This window comes from Pipra filicauda, unplaced genomic scaffold (genome assembly GCF_003945595.2).
Source record: "Pipra filicauda isolate LSUMZ 115617 unplaced genomic scaffold, ASM394559v2 scaffold312_size1046226_pilon, whole genome shotgun sequence".
In the NCBI taxonomy this organism is placed as follows: domain Eukaryota; kingdom Metazoa; phylum Chordata; class Aves; order Passeriformes; family Pipridae; genus Pipra; species Pipra filicauda.
The window spans coordinates 597,857-611,860 of NW_024104435.1; the positions used below are offsets into that span (position 1 = coordinate 597,857).

The 14,004-nt window shown below is 48.6% G+C and overlaps 1 protein-coding gene across 2 annotated transcripts in view; it reads right to left on the bottom strand.

Moving 5' to 3' along the window:
• The window catches only part of NDNF (neuron derived neurotrophic factor), a 36,085-nt gene that overhangs the window by 10,721 nt on the left and 11,360 nt on the right, over positions 1 to 14,004 (bottom strand). The window contains exon 5 of one of the 2 annotated variants that reach the window (XM_027741895.2): positions 10,567 to 10,720. In XM_027741895.2, coding sequence (XP_027597696.1) covers positions 10,567 to 10,586 — 20 coding nt within the window. In that variant the 5' untranslated portion in view covers positions 10,587 to 10,720. Of the gene's footprint in view, positions 1 to 8,912; positions 9,025 to 10,566; positions 10,721 to 14,004 lie in introns of those variants that run through there. The other variant, XM_027741934.2, reaches the window with a different exon arrangement.

Here is a 14,004-nt window from a genome sequence, read left to right on the forward strand (position 1 = left end):
TGTGGAAAGCTGCGCCATGAGCACATTGGAATCACTTGAACACTTCTTCCCTTCAACTTTTTGGTAGGTGATTAAAAAAGGGAATACTGCTGACTACTCTGAAACCCTGTTAAGTGCACAGAGGCTGATTCCCAGAGCTTCCATCAGATATGCAGTTTTCCTCAGGGTCAGGAACACCACCACACACATCCATAGGATTACAAGCCACAGCCAGCCCCAGGGCATTAGTATTCACACCCACCTCCCACCCCTACACACACAGTTTTCCTGCAAGAGCTACTCAGAAATTCTCACTTGCAATGTTGCCATACCTCCCGTTTTAGCACCGAGGATTTCTCAGCGCTCCCAGGCTCACCAGTAACAGCCAGCAATGTCTGTGCAACAGTGTGGAGCACAGCAGCAGCAGCTCTCCAGAAAGCCCTCTGGCAGCTGGAAGAGCAGAGCAAGGCAGCAGCAGCAACAACCCATGGTGCTCATGCCCAGGAGACAATTCCCCAATCCCTGCAGTAACAGTCGATACCCTGGGGCAAAGACACAGCAATGGGAACTCAAACAGAGACCATAGCAGGCATCTGGCACCAAATGCAACTGTAAGGTTGGATTCTGGGTTTTTTCAGTCCAGGAACATTCCTAGTTAACTAAATATGGGACAGGAGAAAATACAATTTATTCTGTTTTCTCTTACGTTTTTTCGGTCTTATCCTTGAGTCACTTTCAGTTACACCCGAATCCTGCAATCCAGTTCCCCAGTTGACTTCAAAGGAATGATGACTTTTTCCACTGAATTCAGAGTCTAACCCATATGGGAATTAGGTTGGAAAAGCCCCCTAAGATCATTGAGTCCAACCACCAACCCAGCACTGCCACTTAAGCCACGTCCCTTAGCACCACATTGACACATCTTTTAAATACCCCCAGGGATGGTGACTTCACCGCTGCCCTGGGCAGCTCGTTCCAGTGCTTGACAACCCTTTCCATGAAGAAATTTTTCCTGCTGTCCAATATAAACCTTCTCTGGCACCACTCGAGGCCGTTTCCATTCATCCTATCAGTTGTTACTTGGGAGGAGAGACCAACACATATTAATTATGACCACAGTAATACATGTTACATTGGTAGGCGATCCTCCAAAATTTCCCGTTCCCTAATTATCATCAGAGTCCAAATTTTTCTGATTGAACTTACTATCCAAAATTTAATTCAGTTTTAATATTATCTGCCTTCAGCTTTCAAGGTATGCAAAGGAAATATTAGGCCCTACGAGTCCTTAATGAACCATTAAGGTGCTCTCTCATAATGATTTGTTACATACACCCGTAATTCACAGATGCTGTGTCTCATTTTCCCTAGTTGGAAAAGGGCTGCTGGAAATATGTAAACATTTGCCAAGTGTTTGGAAATGGAAAGTATCAAATGCGGTGCTGCAGCTATTGATATTTACATAGTTCTACCAGCACGCTGGGTGTTGGAGCTGGCAGATCTCAGCCACAGTTACAGCAGCAAGGACTCGCCGAGATCCAGCACGGCTCACTTCCCACTGCCCCCAGAGAAAATCCCAGCCTCCCCCAGCTGCTCACACAGCACCGCTCAACCTCTCCAGCACTAAGAAGCCATGTGATTGAGCAAGGATTTGCCTCCAAAGGGCAAAATGGACAGGAGGTGGAGAGGCACAAGCATTGGAATTGCTGCCACACGTGAGCCTTGGTCAGAGCTGACACACAGACCTGTCTGGAGAGCTGTAAGACACCGCAGCCCGTCATACCAAAGCAGGACAGGAGCTTGTTTGGGAGCTGCCAGTCTTCAGCCTTCTTTCTAGCACTTTTTTGGCTTTCTAAGCAGAGGACCTCTGCATGACCCAGCTGGAAAGTCTTTCCCAAGTGCAAAAAGATGAGTGCTCCAAAGGGATGTGCTGCCAGAGCTTCAAACCTGCCAGGGTCAACTGCAGAGCTGTGGTACGGGATGTGAAAAATCTGTTTTTCAAAAGGGTTGGTTTCAGCTCCACTCCACTGCTGGGCCAGTGTTTATTTGTCCAGGCTGGCAGGCGAAAGGTTAGTCCTTCATCTGGTTACTGCCAACAAAAGCCCGGGGAACACATACGGTGGGGAGGTCACACTGTCATGGGTGAGTGAACATCCAAACAGCCCCAAAACCTTCAGGCCTTCTTATGGCAACCATACATCCTCAGTTGACAGCAGGGGAAAGAAGGGAGAAGAAGGGGGGAAAAAGAGGAATTTTTGCATTCAGAGATGACTGAAATGCGTGCCAAGGGCACTTCCTTTCCCAAAGGGGGTAAACGTGGTGAGAGCTGTGGCACGGGATCCAGCACTGCCTTCTGGGCACCCTTTTCTGGGAGTGTCCCTTCACTGGGGACTGGAAGCGGCCACAGCAATCTTGGGTGAAAGTTACTGCTAACAGACAAAGTGTCATTTCAGCATCACGGTTACTACCTCACTGTAAAACCCAAAAAGCTGTAAATTCAAAAAAGTATCTGCTCTTTGGTGCTTTTTCACCAAGGGCCACAAGCTGGGGTCTGCTCAGCCCCTGGTTGGAGAAAGCCATGATAAGCCCATAGTTCCAAGTGGGACTGGTCATGAACCCCATGAGCAACAGGTCAAGCCAGAGCGTGTTTTGGGCTACTGAAAGTGCATCTCACTAAGATGCATTTTCGAGTTAAAGGCCTAATTGCCTGGGTTTTCTTATAAACACCTTGCAACTGCTTTTTCTTAGATGAGTGGGAATTAGAATGCACTCTGTAAATTAACACAGCACATTTCTTTCCCTGAGCCTGCCACTCTGCTATCACACACTTGCAGGAGACGTCTCAGACTCTTGCTTTAAAATTCAAACATTAAATTAAGTTAGACTTGTTCACGTGATGCGAGAGGGTCTTAAAACCTACTTATTTTTCCTTGTATTATTTTTTCCCAACCATTGTACTATAACAGGATTATAAAAGTTTTAATCGACTGACATTAAATCTTCCCTGCAAAATTGTAACTTTAATACCCCCTAGGACTATTAGATTTTTATTCATTATTTCTCATTACTGAAAAATCAGTTTGAGAGCGCCCCTGGGGTCTTCCCCAAATAAGGATGAGATCCTATTAGCCCTACAAATCATACTCAAGTAATACTTACCCAGGAGAGAAAGCCCCTGGGGAATTAAACACAGATTTAGTAGCCAAAGGAAGGGAAGGAACGGGGACTAGAAACCGTTAGCGCTGCTCACTGATGTTTTCCTTCACATCCAGAGACCAGCTGGCAGCTCCAAGACACTTGGCTTTCCCGCACCACCATCATCCCAATCCGTAAACTGCTTAATTTGCATCAGGTTTCTGGGTTTCAGAAGGCTGAGACGCGTTTAGACTGTTTGACTATAAACAAATTAGCAGCAAATCTGCTGCACCTAAACAAAGCAGCAAGTAGGAGAGAGAGAAGGCTCGTTTCTCCACGATATTCTGGCTGCTTTGTAAAAACCTTCCACCCTGTTTAATCATCCCTGCAAACGTGTGAGAAGAACCTGTGATCCCTTTGCAGCAGGAGCAGTGGCTGGTCTAGCACTGCTCTAATTTTGGTACTGAGCAGGTCAGAAGGGAGAAGGGTGAAAAGCATCGTTTTTCTCACTCCCCAGTAAAGTTTCAACCCCTTCAAAGTTACATTTTCTTAAATAATAATAATAATAAAAAATAAATTTGCTTAATTAGGCAAACAATGCTTTTCCCCTGGACGTCCCAGGGGAGGTGTGGGCCTTGGAGGTGTGTCCCGCTGTGAGCGTGCGAGGGTCACGCCGGAGGGGCGCTCATATCCTCATATCCGGACCCACCAAGGGGGGGAATGAAGTAGGAAAGATAAATTATTGCCTTCTGGTTTCCAGTTTTCCAGGTGCTCGCAGTAAGTACCCACTGCTTCTTATCTCAGCTGTCACACCAGCAACAAACATCTCTGCAACTACTGAATTTAATTACCCTGAAGCCAGAGCAGCCCCAGTTACGGCCAAACCCGAACAACCCCGCGTGCTCTGGAGAAATCTGTGAGAAATGCTGCACATGCTGCCATTACCTGCCCAGGTGGGAGGACAGAGCCCACTGAAAGATGCTCAGCACAGGATTTGCCTGCATCCTTCTGGTTAATCAGGTATATTTTTGTTCATTGAAACAGTCATGCACTGGGGCTGGGTTCTCAAACAACTCGTGTTGCTGATTACTCGAAGGGCATTTAAAACCCGCCCTCTAAAATGTCCCCCACCACGTTTTTGGTGAAATCAGAGTATCAGCTACCTCACATATGAACTGAGACCACACTCTGCCTGTTTCTGATGTGTCCTGCACGACCGACACACTCCCTGGGATGCAATCAAAGCCATCTACACAGTCATGGGATTTTCGCCTGGTTCCTGTTACAGCTCCATGTTAACATTTATCTTTCTCCTGTTCCATGGGTGTCCTTGCATACAGCAAATGACAAAACTAATTTTGAAAGAACAAATTTCTTTTTAATATTTACTCTCTCTCTCCTGCTCTTAACGTATTTCTAGCTTTAAGCACATTCTCCTGGAGTTATGATTTATTATCCTGACCTCTTTCCCAATCTAAGGGCAAATACTTCCTCTCCTAATGACATCTTGTTAAAGTTTTCAAACATAACATCTCCTCGGTCTTCAAAGCTCCTTCCATCCATCCATAAGCATTAGGCTTATTTGAGTCGTTTTCTCAGGCAGAAACTATCCTTGCTTGATCTAATGAGGATTTTTGTTGAAGTACATCTCAGTCACGATGTAAAACAGAGTGGGGAACGCGGCTTCTGCGCTCTGCCTTTTCTCCAAGGCATTGCTCACTCACTCACTGCTCCACTCGTGATGTAGCAGAGCTCAAGCAGTACTTAAGTCCCTTCTCACTGTTCTTACCTATGATATTTGACATAATCCTGACTTCTTCTAGTTTATTCCTGCCCATACAGTCAGTGATACCAGCAGCATTTGGTATCGCACCAGGTGCTCTGCAAGCAAGGTAAAACATCAGTCTCATGGCCTGTCAATACACTCTCACACAAAACTTATATTCCAAACATTTATGTTATTAGCTGAGGTTATCATCCCTGGAGCTGGGCATTCCCACCAGTTCATGCACCCTTTCGTAAGGGCTTCAAAACTTGTTTTCTTACATGAAGGAGGAGGCCCTTCCCTCCTTCAGTCAGGTCCACCCTTCTCCTCTGCATTTTATAATCAAACAGGAAAAGAAAGCAAAACCTCCCCTGTTATTTTAGCTCTCACAAGTGGCTGAACTGGTAGCCCAGAGCAGCTCTGTCGTCCTCCACATGAACAACATCAGCCCCTCTGAATGCTCTGCACAAGGAATGTGCAGTTTTCATTAGGCTGCCCCTAATGCAGAAAACGTGCACGTTCTGCGGGGTGGGATGGAAACCCGCCGTCCCTGGTGTGTCCATTGGTACAAATTAGTAAATCAGCCTCCTGCCAGAGCAGGCCAGGGGCTGAAAAGGTAAATACCCACTTAGCAAGGCAAAATAAAACCAGCTCTAGAAAGATGCGAGACCCCGAAGGAGGGCTGAAACAGCCCCTTGAAAATAGTGAAGTAATGGGCTTACAGTTTTATTATTCACATAAAGTTTAGTGACTTCAAAATGAACGCGAAGCCAAACAAGACTTGTTATCCCACTAAAATCTGGGCTGTAACTGAAGCCAGTACCCAGATGTTCTGTGGTAAAATCCGCCGCCTCGCTGCATAAAAGCACCACATACCCTGACGTACAGTCCTGGCTTGCCTTTATCCAAACCTACTTAGATTCTGGATTATTTTTCTAGCAATCTTTTAAACTGCCACGGGAAGCATAAAAGGTGGTCTCCTACAAAACCGTTCGGTACCAGCTTGAAATGTAACCATTTGCAGAAATAAATCAGGATTTCTTTTTAATAAACTGTTTATCACCAGCCTCTTGGGATATAAATTGTAGAAGAAAAAGCAGGGTCTGAGTTTAATAAACATCTTGTCTTTTTATATATATTAAGGCAGAAGACCCTGGCACACTTCAGAGTGAAACATCCGGCAAACAGGCTCAATCCAGCCCTACTGAAGGCACGGGACAGGGAGCAGAAGGCCACAGCATGGCTGGAGCTACCAGGAAGGGCTTTACCCCTTCATTTTCAGGGAACTTCTAAGGTAGGCAAACCTTCTAAGGAGGACGAAGGGGACTCAAAGACGGTGTTTCTGCCCATACGTGCAGTTTGGATGTATGAGCCAGGATGCTCCAGGGGCAGCTTAGGCTCTTGCCAAGCTGGCCAGGAGCAGTGTGGCACTGAAGGATGCTCAGGACTCCCAAGGTGGAGCTACAGCACCAACTGTGTCCCCAGCCCAGCTCACAGGAGCTGGAGAGGGGTGCTGGAAAAGCCGTGGCAGATGGGCTGGAGCTGTGTGCCGGGAGCTTTAAGCGTCAGATGAACACGGAGTACGTGGTGAAGGCATTCGAGCCGAGCAGGGAAGGCAGCACAGGCGCTATGTGATTTTGAACAGCTTGCTTGACAGTTTGCACCATATTGTATTTATAAACATTGGGGGAAACCTAAAAGCTTTTCCTCGGCGTTTCCGAAGTCGCCGTCCACAACAACACAGGCGTGCGGGGCGATCCTGCACAGCTCTGCCTCACCTCTGTGACAGCCTTCTTACAATTAAATAAAGGGGCCCATATTAATCTCTGTGGGATCAGCATCCCACACAGTGTTCAAATTCCCTCTGAAACTGTGATACGATCACCAAACCCTGACCTTCCCCGGGGTGACCGGGGTGGGAGGTGACCCGCTGGTCGGCAACACCAGCAGCAAGTTACAGGCGTGCCACCTCCTCCCAGGTGTGGCTCACACCAGGGAGCAGCTGGCTCTGCTCGGGGGTGCCACAGAGCATGGCATGTCCCCACGTGTGTTGTGTCATCTCACTAGCAGGGCTGCCATGACACGCTGAGGTGCCCACCCTACACGGCAGAAACATCAATGGGGTTTCTGTGCAGGGCCGTGCAGGCACAAAGTGTGACGCGCCCGCAACCTCATCACGAAAAGGTGACAAGGCAGAAGGAATTTTTCAGATGTATTACCAAGCCCTTTCAAAATGAAGAGGGGCTCTTTCTGCTGGCACAGAAAGCACACAAGGTATCTCTCTTCTCACCACAGGACAAAACACAGGCACAGGAGCCTGAATACACCCACACAGTCCCCACGCATGATGCACTGCTGCACATTTCAGCTTCATCACATTTTTAATGGTCAGAGTAGAACGTAAAAAGTCCTCTCCTCCTTCAACTATTAATAGGTTTTAAATTCTAGACATTAGGTACTCACAGAGATTTGTAGTGGTACTAGAAAGCTGACTGCAGCAGCTCTCCTCTTCCAGGTACGTATGTGTTTAACTATGAGGTAGGAGAGCGAGGCCGGCAGGATGAGGCATTCCCGACAAGGAGCGATCTGAAATGCCATTCCTAAAATAGCTAAGAATCAGCGATTTTCAAAGTAGGCTGAGCAGAAACACAAAGTTTTTTCCCTTGCTCCCTCTTACAGCCCAGCCAAGGGTGCTGATGATGTCTAACACCCGAGCGCTATTTTTACGGAAACCAGGTTATGGACAAGCCAGCAGTGCCTTGCCAGGGTCACTAATGTGATAAATCACTCGCTGTCAACCACCCAGGGAGGAATTCACCCTCCAATCGCTCTCACCTCTTCCAGTTTTACACAGATACAACTCCATCATCTCCTCCAAGCACGAAATCAGTGCATCGAGGCTGGAAGCCCATCGTAAGACAGTGCCAGATGGGGCTGCCAGTACTGCCTGACGGTAGGATGCTCCAGTGGAAGCACAGTGCCACACCGGTGTTACTGAATGTCTCCTGACATCTGCTCACAAACAGCCAGCCGGGCCAGGGAGATCCGTGTATTTACGGCAGGGATCCCGCCGCCCCGCTTAGCTCGCCCCATGCAGCTCAGTCAAGGCACCAGAACAGCGACACTATTTAAGTGCTTTAATTAACGATTGTAACTAGATGCTAACCAGATCCTTTGGCGGGGAGGGAAAATCCAAGGGAAGCTACAAGCTTCACAATCCTCTCTCTGAAACCAGCCTTGCAGAGGCTGCCTAAGTCCACGTCGATGTCCACCGGGATGATTTCCAGAACAGCCCTGGGCAGCATGGCACAGACAAGATCACGCTCATCCCTGGCACCAAGCTAACCCATCTGAGGAACCAGGGCACATTACTGCTCAAATGTTAAATACATCCAAAAAAAAAAGTCACAGAATCACAGCTTTTCAAAAATCCGCGCCAGCCTTTAACTGTGAAGGTTTATACATAAAAGTTATATCTGCAAGTGATTAAACAACGCTTTGTAGCCATTGTCTCTGCTGTCGAAATAAAAGCGCAACCCGGGCTGCACGTAGCAAATCTCCGCACTTACATCCCACCGTTGAGTCTTCTGTCTACTTTTTTTTTTTTTTTCTTTGGTAGCCACTTTTTTTTCCCCCGAAAACAACGTACGATGCTGGCGAAGCCGGAGCCTCTGCCTGCCTGGCACACACCCGCCCAGCGGCAGCGAGGACGAGCCGGGGGTTCCCGGCAGCCGCCCGGGTTGTGGGGCACCGGCCGCCGCCGGCTGTAAGAGGGCAAAAGCGGGGGGAAACCCCAAAGCTCCAAGGCGAGGCGGGGACCCGGGAGGACGCCGAGGTCCCCCCGGCAGCATCCCGCGGCGGAGCGGTGCCGGGTCGCGGGGCTCGGCGCTGCCGCCGCAGCGGGAGGGACGGCGCCGGGGTGGCCGCGTCCCGCTCTGGCCGAAGGGTCCCGCACCGGGGTGGGGGCACTGCGACCCCCGCCCGCCCGGGCGGCAGTCGGAGGGGGCTCGCCTGCCCGGTGCCGGTGCCTTACCTTGCGGCGTCCGGTCCCGTCCCGTCCCTCCCGCGGAGGGGAGAGGCTTTTTTCTTTTCGGGGGGCGGGTGTTTACCTACCCCCCCCCGCTCCGGCGGGGACGGGCTGCAGCAGCGGGGACTGTGTCACGCACGTCCCTTCGCGCTTTATAGCCCCTTCCCTTCTCCACCCCTCCCAGCGGGGGAAAGGGGGGGAAAAAAAAAAAAAAAAGAAAGAAGAAAAACAATAAAACGCAGGGAAAAGGAGCCGGGAGCTCCCCGGGCACCCGCCGCCGCCCGGGGCGAGGGCACGGCCCCGGCTTCTCCTCCTCCTCCTCTTCCCGGGAGGAACGGCGGGGCGGCCGGCAAAAGTTTTGGCGGAGGGGCGCGGAGCGGCGGCGCCCGGCGCGTCTCTCGCAGCTGCGGCCGGGTCGGGCCGGGCCGGGCGGGCAGGGGGTGCCCCGGGGCGCGGCCGCCCCGCCCCGACACCGCTCGGCGCAGGGGCGGGCCCGGGGGCAGCCCCGGCACCGGGGGGAGCCCGGCCCGCAGCCCCCCGGCAGAGCCGCGCAGCGCTTTGTGCCGCGCCGCCGGGGGCTACTCAAACATCCATCTTGGAGGGTTGTATCCTGCCCGCAAGCCGGGACGGCGGAATGCGGGGCCGCCTGGCGCGCAGCGCTCTCCCACTCCTCTTTTTCACGCAGCCGCTGCTTGGAGGGGTCGGGGCTGCGGGAGCGCTGCGGAACATCCCGACAGCGATGGAGGCGGGAGAGAGGGCTGGGGAGACCGTCAGGGATGCGTGAGAAATGGGATTTATTAAACCCTCCTGCAATTTAGCAAACGGGTCTTGAAGCTCTACATTCAACTTCTCACCTTCTCCCTCATTACGTTTTTGTCAGAGGCAGCTTTCAGGTTTGGGGAGTCAGGGGCAGTTTTCTTACAATTACCTGGGAGCAGAAACTATCCTTTGCCATTTAAAAACAAACCCCTCTGGTTTTGTTTCCTTTTTGGCACATCAGTCATAAAACTGTCAAGTGCTACATAAGCATTAAACAAGTTATTACTGATAGCAGCTGATGGGTGATTTCCCTGAAGGTAATCATTCCTTCCTTACTACTTCAACAGATTTGGGAAGCACAAATAAAATAAATTAAAATCTCTTTTTTTCTTTTTTTTTTTTTTTCTTTTTTTTTTTTTTTTTTTTTGCAAGGCAGCTGAGCAAATCCTACAGCAAATCCTCGGCGAGGAGGGATGCAGATTATCACTTTCTGCAGGGTGACAAACAGCTTCACTTTGTGAAGACACAATCCCCAGAGGAGCTCATGTCTTCAGGGACACATAGCTGTCCAGACCTCTGCTAATTGCCATTAGTTACTGCCACTTACCTCCCACTCTGTCAACTCACAGAGCAGCCGGGTCGCTCCAGGCAAGGCAGCGAGCACTCTGCCCAAGGGGCTGCTCAAAAGCATAAGTTCACCAAAAGAAACCCAGGATTAAGAAAAAGAGCCCCCCGGGAGCCACTATCCAGTTATCCTTCTGTTTTCATGTCCCTGTTTTGATGTCTTTTACAACTATCCTTATCGTTTTCAAATAGGTTTCAAGGGTGGGAGTTTGGGGAAGGGAGGAAAGGCACAAGTTTAGAATTAAATTAGGCATGTTTAAGGGGAACCAAAAAATACCTGGTGTAGGCGCACAGCATCCCGACTTCTCCCTTTCCAGAGGATTGTTCCAACTGCAGCACCTCAACAAAATAATCTCAGCAAAATACACGTGGCTCCTCTTTCTGATGCAGAAGGCGCAGAGGTTCGATCATCCAAAAATGGGAGAATCTGACTAAATAAGAAAGCCAAAATTAGTAAAGAAAACCCGGTACGTTCCGAGCAGATTTTCCCCAAGCCTTCGGAGTGTGCAGGAGGCAGCAGAGAGGGATGTGCTCAGGTGAAGGCAGGCAGCTACCTTCGGGTCCGATTCATGGCACACCAGGATTTTGTAGAGCCTGCAGAAATGGCTGGCTCGGGTTTGAGGTCATTAGAGGTAAAATATTGCTACCCAGCCAAAGAGCTCTCGAGGCTGCGCTTCACACACAGGCAAAGCGATTATTTTCAACCTGAGGACAGCTTTAGTGCTATTGTTCTTAGGGGGTATTACTGTTTGTGATTTCAGGGGGAGCAGGAAGACATCCCCGGGATATTATTTACAGAGGTATGTGAACACTGCACAGATAACTCTCGTTTTGGATGCCTGCAGCTCCACCTCTATTGCAACTGTAAATCTCTGTCGTGATTTAAAGCTCAGCACGGAGCGACTCCCAGCCAGGGGCACATTAAAAAAACACCTCCACAACTAGACTTGCCACTCTCAACAATTTATAAGGTACAAAAAACGTTAAACACAGATACAGGAGGCGGATTTGGGATTCACATGCTGGAAGCTACTTGTATGTCTGGAAGGTACTAGGGCAGCCAGTTAAATGGATACCAAATAAACAAAAGCCTCAAATACAGAAAATTCTCCTGTGTAGGTGATTCCTTTCAACCATTAAATAGGGGACTATCCCAGGTATCATCCCAGCACCTAGCAAATTGGTATTGAAGTGCTCCCTCTGAAACCAGAGATGACTCAGGTTTGTACAATCTTTACAGGAACAGGTCTCAGGCATGGAGAGGTGCAACACCCAGGGCAAGAAGTCCTTGACTGTAAAGTGCTGTTCCTTATGTTTGTGTGGCAAAACTGAGAAACTAAAGGGGCAGGAGATCAGCAAATCTCCAAATGACTTCTCCCTGGGCATTCATCTTCTCCTCCCACCCTCTCAAAGGCTTCCAGGGAACTGAGCAACATGGCACTAAATACTGATGAGAACCAAATTATTCATTCACGCGCAGTCGCAATCTCTGCCTGTAACTGCGGATCGTTCGCTTGGGGGCTGGAACTGTTTTGATTTCAGTGAGAAAATAAACATCCAAAATTTGGAACATCTGTAATTGGTTCACAAAGAGGACTGTAAACTGTCTGGGTAAAAATGGCACTGCTCACGGTGTCACCACACTGGGAGACCCCGTCGGAGCGGATGGATAGGTGCTACCAGGAAACGAGATGTGTGTTATTACGTGTTATGGAGAGAAAGAGCAGGAAATGTTTAGTAAGATATCCAGTGAATAAATCCTGAATAATAAATCTCTGCGAAACAAAAATGGAAACGGGCAATTGGATATTCTAGGAGGGGAGGAAAGAGGGATAATTCATCATATAAATAATTCATTGCAAATTTTAGCACCCGGCGCTGCTGCGCATTTGGTGTGGAGGACAGATGACACTGTGTGTGCTTGACTGTGTGTTTAATTGCATGTATATATAATTTTTTTGCCCAATTATATGGTTCTCATTGTGGTGCAGATCAGAAGATCTGCTATCAGTAATCCATTGATTAGCACTTGTCACTAGGGGAAGGGTACTGTTATTTATTAACATCAGAAACTGAGGTGCTAAACCAGACTCGTCAATCGATTATGCCCAATAAACCAGGCTGTGATGGAGTTTAGTTATGCAGCGTCACACAGTGCTCACTGTCTCAGAAGAGGAATGGGCTGGACAGCAGGGGCCTCAGGAGGCATTTAGGAAGCATCTGGCTTGGTAGCTGCTGCTGCTTCCCCCAGAGGAGCAACACATGACTGCCCAGGTGGAGCCCAAGCAGCGACAGCGCGCAGGTAAGCGATAAAACCGAACGCTGTGAGCATAGAGATGATGCTCCTGCTTCCAGCAGGAATGCTGATGTTGCTCACTGGGTCTTGCTTGCCTGTGGCTGAGCCACAGGTTCCACCTGAGGAAGAGGTTTTCCTTCTGCCCGCTGGGTTGCTTGAAGCAGAGTGACCTGTGTGAGAGGCGACGGCCCTGTAGGGCTGGACAGAGCATGACCCTGGGAGAACACCTTCCCCCAGTGCTGCTGCTTCCCTGAGCACAGCCCAGGCAGGCAGGGAGGGAGCACCATACCCTACACACATCACTGGCTCCCTGCTAGCCCCAATTACGGCTTCTTTTTTCTAATAAGAGCCATTTTCTCTACCCTCTCCTGGGAAAAATCAAAAGCACGTGCAGCAGTTGCTGCTGCATCACTTGAAAGTGCTGGTGGGAGAAGGCTGAAACAACACATCTCAACAGCAGGGCAGTGTTCATACAATTTCGTGACACCCCATTACGTGCCCTCTAGGCTTTACCCAGATGCAGTGTAGGCTGATGCATTGCCACTGACCCCAAGAAATTACACACTGGGGCTGCCCTCAACTCATTACTTGCCTATTTTATCCAATTATGTTTTATTTATTAAGCTAATCTTGGAACTCTCTTGGCGTTGACTGTTTTACACCTCCAGTGCATTCTTTTTAATCCTACTGTTTTATGAACTGATTAACAAGATGTATTGCTCCAACAGCACAAAAATACAACACAAATTGAAAAGATAGTCCAACTGAATCAAGTCTCCAGCACTGGCGTTTCCCACATCGCCACTGGAAAACACCTGCTGTTAGACACTACTGCAGCACTTGTTTCATTTTGCAAAATTTGATGTAATATCATAAAACCAGATTAAAGATGAATGATTTCACTCTAAAATCCCAGATCTGAAGGTGAAAAATAATGACAAGCAGAGCTTTCATGCTCCAAGTGTTATTTCCTAATCATAACCTTATTCTACTGAGAAAGAAAAATGATGCTACTTTGCATAATTTAAATAATCGAATCTACTTTCCAGATAAAATTGTTAATAAACCATTGATTTAATCTCAAGTGCCCAACAGACCCCTTAAACTCTGATGCAAAGTATCCATTCCTTTAATTAAAACAAGTGAATTTAATAAAGATGAATGGTATGATAATGAGGCATATTAGGAAGTATGGGCTACTTTGATCTAGAACATGCACCCTTTGATTCTTATGTGACTAGGTGTTCCCACAGACACAGCCCAGACCCAGGTTCTTGTTATATTCCTGTCTTCAAAGAATAATTGCTTTAGACACGTCACTGCAAACTGTTGATTCAAGGCACTATTTTTCAACCACACTGTTACATGCTCACACACAGTGGAGTGACAAACTCTTTCCTTCCAACAAGAGTAGTACTT